Genomic DNA, 13,175 nt, shown 5'->3' with positions numbered 1-13,175 from the left:
GGTCCTTGGACTCCTCCACCGGCAGAACATAACAACACGACGGCTGGAGGAGGAGTGCCTCATCTTCCGCCTGGGAACCCTCCAACCAGAAGGAATGAACTCAGATTTCTCCAGTTTCCTCATTTCTCCCCCCCCCCACCTTGTCTCAGTCAGTTCCCTCAACTCAGCACCGCCCTCCTAACCTGCAATCTTCTTCCTGACCTCTCCGCCCCACCCCACTCCGGCCTATCACCCTCACCTTGACCTCCTGCCACCTATCACATCTCCATCGCCCCTCCCCCAAGTCCCTCCTCCCTACCTTTTATCTTAGCCTGCCTGGCACACTCTCCTCATTCCTGATGAAGGGCTTATGCCCGAAACGTCGAATTTCCTATTTCTTGGATGCTGCCTAACCTGCTGGGCTTTAACCAGCAACACATTTTCAGCTGCTCTGTTCCAAGGTGATCAATTTTAGCTTTCTCAGACACTCTGCTTAACTAAATTCCTTCATCACCAATAGCATTCTAGGAAATCTCCTCTACAAGAACTTCATATATTTCTAATCTGTGGTGCCCAGAAACGGACACAACAGTGGAAGTCTAACTGGTATTAAAAATAGACACATTTGCTTACTTTTATTCTTTATACCTGAAATAGAGTACAAGTGCAAGAAGGTGGAACTTGCACAAGACTCTCATTAAACCTTAACAGGAGTACTGGGTACAGTTGTGGGCACCACTTTATTGGAAAGATGTGAATGCATTGGAGAAATTGCAGAATTCGTTTACAAGAATGATTCCAGGAATGAAAACTTCAGTCACAAGATTAGATTGAAGACGATGGGAGTTTTTCTTGGACAGACGGCAGGTGGGAGAAGAGTTGATAGAGGTTTTCAAAATCGTGAGTGGCTGGATAGAGTTGAGTGAGAGAGAGAAGCTGTTCCTGCTCATAAGACATTTAAGAACAAGATGGCATGGATTTACAGTAATATGAAAGGAAACAAGGCTGATGTGAGGAATAATCTTTTTTACACAATGGATAGTTAGGATACGGAATGCGCTGCCTAGAAATGTGATGGATGCAGCTTCAACTGGGGCATTCAAATAGGGCATTTAATGATTATTTGGATAGAAATAATGTCCTAGAGAGTATGGAGGAAAAAATAACTGGAGATTCAAAGTTTGTGAGAAGATTTGTAGCTCGGGTGCTCGTTGTTGTGGTTCTGTTAGCCGAGCTGGGAATTTGTGTTGCAGACATTTCGTCCCCTGTCTAGGTGACATCCTCAGTACTTGGGAGCCTCCTGTGAAGCGCTTCTGTGATCCTTCCTCCGGCATTTGTAGTGGTTTGAATCTGCCGCTTCCGGTTGTCAGTTCCATCTGTCCGTTGCAGTGGCCAGTATATTGGGTCCAAGTCGTGTGCTTATTGATTGAATCTGTAGAAGAGTGCCATGCCTCTAGGAATTCCCTGGCTGTTCTCTGTTTGGCTTGTCCTATAATAGTAGTGTTGTCCCAGTCGAATTCATGTTGCTTGTCATCTGCGTGTGTGGCTACTAAGGATAGCTGGTCGTGTTGTTTCGTGGCTAGTTGGTGTTCATGGATGCGGATCGTTAGCTGTCTTCCTGTTTGTCCTATGTAGTGTTTTGTGCAGCCCTTGCCTGGGATTTTGTACACTACATTACCCAGCATGAGCAAAACCAATGTACTCAATATACCAGCCACTGAAACGGACAGCTGGAACTGACAATCGGAAGCGGCGGATTCAAACCACTACGAATGCCAGAGGAAAGATCATAGAAGCGCTTCACAGGAGGCTCCCAAGGACTGAAGATGTCACCTTGACAGGGGATGAAACATCTGCAACACAAATTCCCAGCTCGGCGAACAGAACCACAACAAACTGGAGACTGGCACGAGGTAATGATGCTCATTGGAAGAGCCATTGCAGGCATGATGGGGCAAATGGCTTCCTTCTGTGCCCTAATAATTCTGTGACTTTTGCAAAATATAGATAAATCCATAAATCAAGTTGTCCTGCTACCTGTAAAGCTTGTGAACACTTACCCTCTGCTCTGAAAGCTTTTCTGGTCCGGTATTTACCTTCAGTTTATATTATTTAGCTTACATTGTCTCTCATTTATCCTTGCAATTTCCTTTTTATACTTTGAAATTGTACTATTTATTCGGTTGGCAATTATGTTTAGGATTACTTCAGTTCATGACTGTCTTGCACCATTTCCTGCATTAACTTTTCTTACAATAAACTAAAAGCAAAAGGTGCTAATGTGTAAACATCTCACCTGCCACAGATAAAACAATATCAATGAGATGGTCTCCAGGCTGTAGATCGTTGTATTTCTCAATAAACTCTGTTAAGGATATATCAACATGGAATTTATGAGGATATGGGTCATCTTCAGTCCCCTTCAGTCGTTGTATGGCCTGTGTTCGAATTTTGTAGTATTGCTGAAACAAAGAATGCAAAATGTTTGTAAATGTGTTCTGCTTATTTAAGACATCTTAAATAAGCACTATTTTTAAAAATGGGAAAATGTCTCTGCAGTGCAACCAGATGAAAGTGGATTCAGAGTCAAAGAAACAAACATTAGAGCCAATAGTCAAATGTTGGACCAAACTGAAATAGCTTTTAAAGGAATATCTTACGGAAACCAGCCAGAAAGAAATATCAAGTGACTTTTAGAACACAGGATGCAAGTTGCTGAAGTCAAAAGTGCAGAAGAGAAAAATAATGAAAATGAAGGAATTCAGATTTCGGAAAGGAAAAGTTAATAGGCTGAAGGGAATTACAGAGATACACTGGGTACGCAGTACTCAAAATTGAAAACAGAACCATTTTGGTGACCACTAACCAAATCAAAAGATTTTATGCTAGAATCCCATACCATCCTGGTCTCCCTCCTGGGTTTACTCCCCAAATGCAAAATTCTTTGAAATACACTACTTGACAGAAATTTACATTAAGCACAGCGTGACACCACAAGAATAAATCAAGTTCTCGTACTCACATTAGGATCAAGGGTTTCTTCATCTCCACTCATGTCAATTCCATCAATTTTCTTGGCTTCATGAACTTGTTTATCAGCTTGTTCTTTAGCTTTAATTTCCTTCTCAGCCGCTTTTTTCTCTGCCTTCATACGTCTCTTCAGCTCACTACAGAATTTAGAACACAAATATAAAATTAAAATTTTTAAAAGTAAATCATCTCAATGTATTTAGCCACAAGGCAGTTATTGCTCCTAAATATCTAAGTTAACACTTGGGGAAAAATAGCTTTGAATCACCTATTCATGCATCATTTACAAAAATGATAATGAAAAGACAGGTCAATTTTCTACAAATATTAATTATTGATTGGGCTGACACAGATGTAAAAGAAATTAAACTTTATTGATTTTTAAAGAAAAATCATTCTTAAATTTGAAGTCAAAAGAACTATCACAATAGAACTCACAGCAAAGAAATGCTAAAACCACATTACCAGGTCAAAACTTTAAGTTTAAATACATATATACAAAAAAAAATCTAAAAATAAAAGCAAATGTTTAAGTCCACCATGAATATCAGAGGGATTTAAAATAAATGATGTAGAAAATAAGTGATGCAGAAATTCCTTTTTCGTTCTGAGAAAAAAGTCATTACATCACATCGATACAACATACATTGCTGAGAAATAAAGATTGTGTGCAGAGGATCAATTATTTGACTTGTAGCCTGTCTCAATTCCTATTCAGTTCTGGAACAATAATTAGGTGTCTCAGGACTGAAGCCCTTGTTGGCCAATTTTCCTGTCTGCATCCAGACGAAGATTTACACTCAGGTACTTCAGAGATAAATCTAACCAGTCTAATAATTACTAATAAAGGTGAAAGTGAGTACTCCAGATGCTGGAGATTAGAGTCATGATTAGTGTGGTGCTGGAAAAAGCACAGCAGGTCAGGCAGCATCTGAGGAGCAGGAAAATCAACATTTCTGGAAAAAGCCCTTCATTAAGAGGCTGGGAGCCTCAGGGGTAGAGAGAGAAATGGGAAGGCATGGAGCAGGAGGAAGCTGAGAGTGCAATAGGTGGATGGAAGTGGGGGTAAAGGTGATAGGTCAGAGGGTAGAGTGGAGCAGATAGGTGGGAAGGAAGATGGACAGATGGGAAGAGTCATGAGGATGGTGCTGAGCTGGAAGACTAGAACTGGGGTAAGGTGGGGTGAGGGGAAATGAAGAAACTGGTAAAATCCACATTGCGAGTCTGTTTCAGGATGTAACTGAAGAGCTTCAGGGTAGAGGAGATGATGTGGGAGCCCATCCCTCCAACTGAAACAAGGACAGAACACCCCTAGTCCCCACCTTCCACCCCACCAACCTCTATATACATCCCATCATCCTCTGCCATTTCTGCCACCTATAAACAGAACCCATCAGAGATATATTTCCCTCCCCACCACTATATGCTTTCCGTAAAAACTATTCCCTCCATGACCAGGTTTAGGGTGAGAGGGGAAAGATATAAAAGAGACCTCAGGGGCAACTTTTTCACACAGAGGGTGGTATGTGTATGGAATAAGCTGCCGGAGGAAATGGTGGAGGCTGGTACATTTGCAACATTTAAGAGGCTTTTGGATGGGTATATGAATAGGAAAGGTTTGGAGGGATATGGGCCAGGTGCTGGCAGGTAGGACTAGATTGGATTGGGATATCTGGTCAGCATGGACGGGTTGAACCGAAGGGTCTTTTTCCATGCCATACATCTCTATGACTACCTCGTCAGGTCCATGCTCCCCAACATTCCACCCTCCCCCCTTGCCACCTTCCCCTGCCACCGCAGGAATTGCAAAACCTGTGCCCCCACAGTCCACCTCACCTCCAAAGGTCCCAAAAGGAACCTTTCACATTCATCAAAGTTTCACCTGCACTTCCATACATCATTTACTGTATCTATTGCTCCTGATGTGATGTCCTCTACATTGGGGGAAGACAGGATGCCTACTCGCAGAGCACTTCAAAGAACATCTCCGGGACACACGCACCAACCAACCCCACCGCTCTGTGGCTGAACACTTCAACTCCCGCTCCCAATCTGCCGAGGACATTCAGGTCCTGGGCCTCCTCTATCGCCACTCCCTTACCACCCAATGTCTGGAGGAAGAATGCCTCATCTTCCACCTTGGGACCCTCCAACCCCATGGCGTCAATGTGAATTTCACCAGTTTCCTCATTTCCCCTCCCCCAACCTTACACCAGTTCCAATCTTCCAGCTCAGATCCATCCTCATGACCTGTCCCATCTGTCCATCTTCCTTCCCACCTATCTGCACTGCCTTCCCCTCCAACTTATCACCTTTACCCCCACCTCCATCCAGTTATTGCACTCTCAGCTATGTTTCCCCCAGCCCACGCCCTCCCCCCCATTTATCTCTCCACTCCCTAGGCTCATTCCGGATTTTGCCCGAAACGTCGATTTTCCTGCTCCTCGGATGCTGCCTGACCTACTGTGCTTTTCCAGCACCACACTCTTGACTAATAATTATTAAAACTATATTAAGCATTAGCAAATACTATTTTGAATAAAATAAACTTGAGATAAATATAAATAAAAAGAAAATATTGCGTAACTAATGGCATGCTCAAATACAGTGCTATTCCGTATGTGAAGACAATACTGAGCAGCATTTTGAGCAGTCACATACATGTTCTTCTAATTACTCAAACTATTATTTCCCTCCAAATAAGCTGTGTGGCTTTTAAGATAGTAAGCCTTTCTATCACTGCATAGTTGGTGAACTTTAAAATAGCATTAGGCTGTGCACAGGTAAAGAAGTGCTGCTTCTTTAGTCAACCAATGCCAGCTGTTTTGAAAATGAGCAGAAGTTCTACTGCACCAGCTTTTATTCTAGCTCAACATGCCAGCAAGGTCTCCATTACTGTTCAAATTAATTCAAATACTCATTTATGATGAAAAAAGGTTGGGTATTTGAACAAATTTAGAATATCTAAACATGAAACAAAGCACCACCAACCTCTTTTCATTATGCAATCTCTTCTGGAAAAGAGGAGTAAAGGAGGTAAGGCTGTGCGTTGGCACCTTTCCCAAGTAACCCCTGACCCGCAGCCCAAGAAGCCTATGGAGACAGCTGGTCATCATAATGAACTGTCACAGTGTTGTCCCATTTACAAAGCATCTAACACCTAATGAAAGACAAAATAGATGGAATCAAATAGATGGATTAAAGCTCAAATTAGCATTGTTAGGTTGCTTAAATCCAATTATTGTATGGTAAAGTGAACTTCTAAATTCTGATTCAAATTATTATTTTCCCCTATTATTAAAATAATATAGATCAAAGGGAAAGAAAGACATAAAAGGCAGAATGTCCAGTTGTTCAACGAAACAAATTTGTAGATGGTCAACAGGAAAATGAACTATCTGCATTTATGACTAGTTTTCACATTGAAGAGAATGGGCAGGATTTTCTGGAGGAAATTAAAGTTAATAGATGCACGTAAAATCAGACAAAGTCCAGAAAGCCTACATGCAGAGCCAAATATACAAGTTGTGAAACAGCTGTCCAGGTTTCCTTGCTCCTACCTCAGTAAGGATGCCCACCAATATAAATACATGCAATTGTGTGAAGCTACTGTGTTTATTGTATAAATATAAACCCAGCTTGCCAGAAGAAAAAGGCTTGTTGTTAGAGAGTTTGTATTTGCATAACAGTCTGAATTATTGAAAAAAAGATCACTTTAACACAGAACTAATAAGTTCAGTTTCTCATTCCTTTACCTTCAGATTTTAAATATTGTTGGATATTTTCACTTTTTAATAGGAGTTATGGGAGAAAAGGAAACAGGTGTTTCCTTTAACTATAGGTTCTGCCTCTGCTCCAGGAGAAGCATCTTGTCATTTAGTAAATATCTAGTAAGCACCTAAGGTTTATTTTATTCCAAAAGGTTTAACATAACATTTCACACTTACATAAAAATACAAATCATTATAGCATAAAATAATGAAGTTAACTTAACTGGACTCATCATATAAATACAATGGCAACAAGTGCCGGTCGGAGTCTAGGAAAGTTATTTACTAATCAAACTGTTCAGAGGTGTGATTTGCACGCAGGCCTCCAGTTTCAGCAGTAGGCACACTACTAGTGTCAAAGAACCTTAAAGGCTGGGAATACGAATGCAAGTAATTCACCTCTTGAATCCCCAAAGCCTATCCAACACCTACAGGGCACAATTCAGGATTGTGATGGAATACTCCCCAGATGAGTGCAGCTCCAACACTTAAGAAGCTTGATACCATCCAGGACAAAGCAGCGCTCTCGACTGGCACCACATCCACAGCATCCAGTCCCTCTAACACCGACGCTCAGTAGCAGCAATGTGTACTGCAGAGATTTACCAAAGATCCTTAGACAGCAGCTTCAAAACCGACAACCACTTCCATCGAGAAGGACAAGGGTAGCAGAAATTCCCCTCCAAGCCATTTGCATCCTGACTTAAAAGTATATTACCATTCCTTCAGTGTTACTCAGTTAAAATCTGGAAATTTCTTCCCTTAGGGCAATGTGGGTCTACCTTCAGGACATGGATTGTAGTGATTCAATAAGGCCTTCTCAAAAGCAACTAGGGATGGACAATAAATGCTAGTCAGCCAGCAATGCCCATATCCCACATCTAAATCATTAATATAGTTTCAGTTAAAGCGTACTGCTGATACTGCACATATACTGTGGAATATTGTGCACATTATTGGTCATCTTTTGTAAGGCAAGAAATAAATACATCATAGGCAATTCAGAGAAGGTCCACCAGACTAATATCTAGAATACGTGGGGTTATATTAAGAAGGAAAGGTTGGAAAAGTTAACCTTTTATCTGCTGGAGTTTAGACAAGTAAAAGGTGACTTGATGGAGCTCCTGAGGGGTCCTGATATAATAGATGTAGAAGCAATGTTTCCTCTAATGGCAATATTTCAGACTAGGGATCACTGTTAAAAATGAAGGGTCACTATTTAAAACAGAGATACGGTGATGGTGTTTCTCTCAGAACAGGGTGGCTCAATAGTTAGCACTGCTGCCTCACAGCATCAGGGAGCCAGGTTTGAATTTCAGTCTTGGGTGACTATTTGTGTGGAGTTTGCATATTCTCCCTGTGACTATGTGGGTTTCCTCCCACATTATGCAGGTTAGGTGGATTGGTCGATGCTAAATTGCCCAATGTGTCTAGGGATGTGCAGGCTAGGTGGGAAATGCAGGGTCACAGGGATAGGGGAGGGGTGTGGGTCTGGGTGGGATGCTCCTTAGTGGGTTGGTATTGACTTGATGGGCTGAATGGCCTGCTTCCACACTGTAGGGATTCTATGAGAAGGTGGTAATGCTCGCCATGAAAAGTTGGTGAAAGTAGAGCCCTTGAGTATTTTTAAGACAGAGGTAGATAGATCCTCATTAAGCCAGAGAGTGAAAGGTTATTAAGGGTAAGGAGTATGCACACTTTGCAAGTTCCAAGCATAACACCCATACCACTACTTGGAAATACCTCCTGCATAACACGCATGACAGCACAACATTCAGACATATTGCAGGAGACTCATTAACACAGATCCTACTTTTATGCAGAAGAAGGTAGAGCATAACTGGAGATAGTAGTAACGATCAGAAGGCAGACAAGAGGAGCAGCATGTTTAAACAACCATTGAGAAGACAACGCTGGTAATCAGGGAAATTGGCACCATTGAAGCCATATCCACTGGCAATCATAGAAATCTACAACACAGAATAAGACCCTTTGGCCCATTCAGTCTGTGCCAGTCAAAAGCAAACATCTAATTATTCCAAGCCCCTTGTCAAGTACTTGGCCTATAGCCTTGTATGCTTTAGCATCACAATGTACATCTAAAAATCTCTCAAATATTCTGCCTTTACTAACCTTACAGGCAGTGGAACAGAGCATATTAATGGGATTGATGATAAGAGTGTCTGCATACTTGTTTGTCCTTTTCTTTTCCCACTTCATGCCACATGTTTTGGCACACAGGCCAGAATAAGCATAGGGTTATTCTTTCCCTTCTCTCTTAACCACAACTTACTCTTGGTCCTATTTTCATTTTAGCCACACTAGAGTTGCAGCAGAGAAGGAGCAGGAAAACAGACAGACAGTGAAGATGATAGAGAGGAACCTCGACTATCTGGCATTCAAGCATCCAAATTTCAGATTATCCGAACAAGATCGCATGGTCCCGATGCTTGGCCAAACTGTGTTATCCAGCATTCGATTATCTGATCAAAATACTCCCCACCCGTGTCCTTCAGATAATTGAGGTTTCCCTGTATTCCACTTTATCTTATACTTGCAGCCAACAGGCGATGGAGACTAGGAGAGGAACAACATACGCATTGAAGACATCAGGCAGAAGTACACAGCTGCAATTGCAGTTACGCAAGTCTAATGAGGTATCTACTAGGAGGCGCCCAGTCTCCCTAATGTAGAGGAGACCGCATCGGTGGCCCAACATTTCAACTCACCCTCCCACTCTGCCGAGGACATGGAGGTCCTGGGCTTCCTTCACCACCGCTCCCTCACCACCAGACGCCTGGAGGAAAAACGCCTCATCTTCTGCCTCGGAAAACTTCAACCCCAGGGCATCAATGTGGACTTCAACAGTTTCCTCATTTCCCCTTCCCCCACCTCACCCTAGTTCCAAACTTCCAGCTCAGCACTGAGCCCATGATTTGTCCTTTTCCACCTATCCACTCCACCCTCTCCTCCCTGACCTATCACCTTCATCCCCTCCCCCACTCACCTACTGTACTCTATGCTACTTTCTCCCCATCCCCACTGTCCTCGAGCTTATCTCTCCACCCTTCAGGCTCTCTGCCTTTATTCCTGATGAAGGGCTTTTGCCCGAAACGTCGATTTCGCTGCTCCTTGAATGCTGCCTGAACTGCTGTGCTCTTCCAGCACCACTAATCCAGAATCTGGTTTCCAGCATCTGCAGTCATTGTTTTTACCACCTTAATGAGGTATCTAGTTTGCCAGATAGGAAAAGCTCACATTTGTCTTCAAACCACTCCTCTCACCTGCCGCTGAGAGGATTCGCTTCATCCTGAGGTAAGATGGCAAAAGTCTAGTCCCACAACTCTTCACAGAATAGGATGAATTTTGTTAAGAGCGTCCGTGACCTCAAGACGACCCAAAGGTGATAATGAAATGCTTCTGACGTGTACCCATTGTTACAATGCAGAGTGAGAGTGGGTAATTTGTACAAAGAAAGCTGGAACAAACAGCAATGACCAGGAAGATCTATCTCCAGGATGTTAGTTGAGGCATACATAGTGGTCACAGGATTTTATATACAGGTTCACCCGACGGTTCAGGAAACCCATCCATTGATTAAGTGTCAACTGTTTGCACCATGAGGATTCTAGTGCAAGGATCAGACAGGGTTACAGTATAGCCAGGAAGGAACTGAAGAGTGTACTTGGGAGAGCTAGAAGGGGGCATGAAAAAGGCTTGGTGGGTAGGATTAAGGAAAACCCCGAGACGTTCTACAGTTATGAGAGGAACAAGAGGATGGCCAGAATGAGGGTATGACTGATCAGGGATAGTGGAGTGAACTTGCACTGGGAGTCGGAGGTGCTAGGGGAGGCCCTTAATGAATACTTTGCTTCAGTATTCACCAATGAGAGGATCTTATCATTTGTGAGAACAGCGTGAAACAAGCTGACATGCTCAAAAGTTTGATGTTAAGGAGGAGGATGTGCTGGTAATTTTGAAAAACTTAAGGATAGATAAGTCTTCTAGACCAAATGGGATATATTCAAGGTTACAACTGCTATGTTGCAAAGGAAGCGACTGGTATACCTTTGGTAATGATCTTTGTGTCCTCCTTGTCCATTGGAGTAGTACCAGATGGTTGGAGGGTGGCAAATATTACAAGGGCACTATTTCGTTCATTTAATTGATTATTCGGTTAATCGATTAAATGGCTTTCCTATGGGCCTTAGAGTTTTTAACGTCTGCTCACCATTCAGAAGACTGCAGCAGCACACAGTGCACAAGGCCCGCCCCTAACACCACCCACCATCCCCATACAAAACTTCCCCCGCCCCCAAACTCCATCCAACACAGCCCCTGCCCACATTCCGCCCAAAACTGCCCCCGCCCTCTAACCTCATCCAACATCGCCCCGCCCCCCCAACCCGCCCAGCACCCCTCCACCCCCAAACACGTCCAGCCTTTCCCCACACTCCCCAAACCCTACCAACACTACCCCGCCTGCCTGTCCCCAACCTGTCAAGCCCCCCTGCCAACCCCACTCCCTCTCAGGGGCAGCAGGACTGTACAACAGCAAGACTGCTGCTGCTGCAGCTGCCTTTGTGGGATAAGTCTCCAAATAGGACAATGTTGGAGAGATTATCTGGGGAAGGGAGAGTTCAGAGTACACCCCTGTGTAAAACTCCAGGGAAAATGTGGGGAGAGAGAGAGGGAAGGAGGGTGGAAGTTCAGTCATTTGGAGACTGTGCCTGTTTAATTACTGTAAACAAAATACGTGATGACTGTTGGAAACATATCTTTGATGTAATATTTCTATCGGGACCTCGAGATCTCCTTCAGATATTCCGATTTTCGAATAATTGGTAGTCGGATAATCGAGGTTTCTTGTATTCCCTTGTTCAAGAAAGGGAATAGGGATAACCCTAGGAATTACAGGCTGTTCAGTCTATGTCAGCGGTGGGCAAATTATTGGAGAGGATGCTGAGAGACAGGTTTTATTGGAAAAGCATAGTTTGATTAGAAATAGCCGGCATGGCTGTGTGAGGGGCAGGTCATGCCTCACAAGCCTTATTGAATTCTTTGAGGATGTGACAAAAAGCATTGATGAAGGTAGAGCAGTGGACATGGACATGGATTTTAGCAAGGCGTTTGATAAGGTTCCTATGGTTCCTCATTCAGAAAGTAAGGAGGCATGGGATAAAGGGCAATTTGGCTGTCTGGATACAGACTTGGATGGCCCATAGAAGACAGAGGGTTGTAGTAGATGGAAAATACTCAGTCTGGAGCTCAGTGACTAGTGGTGTTCTGCAGGGATCTGTTTATAGGACCTCTGCTGTTTGTGACTTTTTTATAAATGACTTGAATGAGGAAGTGAAAAAGTGGGTTAGTAAGTTTGTCAATGACGCAAAGGTTGGTGGAATTGTGGGTCATGTGGAGGGCTGTTGTAGGTTGTAATGGGACACTGACTGGATGTAGAGCTGGGCTGAGAAATGGCAGATAGAGTTCAATCTGGAAAAGTATGAAGTGGTTCAGTTTGGAAGGTCAAATTTGAATGCAGATTATAAGGTTAAAGGCAGAATTCTTGGCAGTGTGGAGAAACAGAGGGATCTTTGGGTCCATAAATCCCTCAAAATTGCCGCCCAAATTGATAGAGTTGTTAAGAAGGCATATGGTTTGTTGGCTTTCATTAGCAGGGGGTTTGAGATTAAGAGCCACAAGGTTATGCTGCAGCCCTATAAAGCCCTGGTTAGCCCACACTTGGAATATTGGAATATTGTTTTCCGTTGTGGTCACTTCATTATAGAAATGATGCGGAAGCTTTAGAGAGGGTGCAGAGGAGATTTACCAGGATGCTACTTGGCCTGGAGCGCATATCTTATGAAGACAGGTTTGGGGAGCAGGGCTTTTCTCATTGGAGCGAAGGATGAGAGGTGACTTGACAAAGGTGTATAAGATGATGACAGACATAGATAGAGTGGATCATCAGAGACCTTTTCCCCAGGGCGGAAATGGCTATGATGAGGGGCATAATTTTAAGGTGATTGAAGGAAGGTTGAGGGGAGGTGTCAGAGGTAGGTTCTTTACACAGAGAATGGTGGGTAGGTGGAATGCACTACTAGCAGTGGTGGTCAGAGTCAGATACATTCAGGACATTTAAGCAACGCTTGAATAGGCACATGGATAATAGTAAAATGGAGGATATGTAGATTAGTTTGATCTTAGAGTAGGAAAAAAGGTCGGCATAACATTGAGGGCTGAAGGGTCTGTACTGTGATGTACTGTTCTGTATTCTATGTACAGTAGCTCCTCGACATACGAACGACCCCATTCACGAACATATCGGTTTACGAACAGGATTGTACGTAAAACTTTGCTTCAACGTACATACAAAATTCAAGATACGAATGCAAAAAG

At 43.1% G+C, this 13,175-nt stretch overlaps 1 protein-coding gene across 2 annotated transcripts in view; it reads right to left on the bottom strand.

Moving 5' to 3' along the window:
- Window positions 1–13,175, bottom strand: part of kars1 (lysyl-tRNA synthetase 1) — a 54,137-nt gene that overhangs the window by 35,685 nt on the left and 5,277 nt on the right. The window contains exons 2-4 of one of the 2 annotated variants that reach the window (XM_060838018.1): window positions 6,001–6,169; window positions 3,002–3,146; window positions 2,276–2,441 (exon numbers count right to left, since the gene is read on the bottom strand). In XM_060838018.1, the coding sequence (XP_060694001.1) occupies window positions 2,276–2,441; window positions 3,002–3,146; window positions 6,001–6,125 (436 nt within the window). In that variant the 5' untranslated portion in view covers window positions 6,126–6,169. The remainder of the gene's footprint in view (window positions 1–2,275; window positions 2,442–3,001; window positions 3,147–6,000; window positions 6,170–13,175) is intronic. The other variant, XM_060838017.1, reaches the window with a different exon arrangement.

This window comes from Hemiscyllium ocellatum, chromosome 17 (genome assembly GCF_020745735.1).
Source record: "Hemiscyllium ocellatum isolate sHemOce1 chromosome 17, sHemOce1.pat.X.cur, whole genome shotgun sequence".
Lineage (NCBI taxonomy): Eukaryota > Metazoa > Chordata > Chondrichthyes > Orectolobiformes > Hemiscylliidae > Hemiscyllium > Hemiscyllium ocellatum.
Note: the sequence above shows the minus strand (reverse complement) of the source record. Positions and strands in the feature narration are given on the sequence as shown.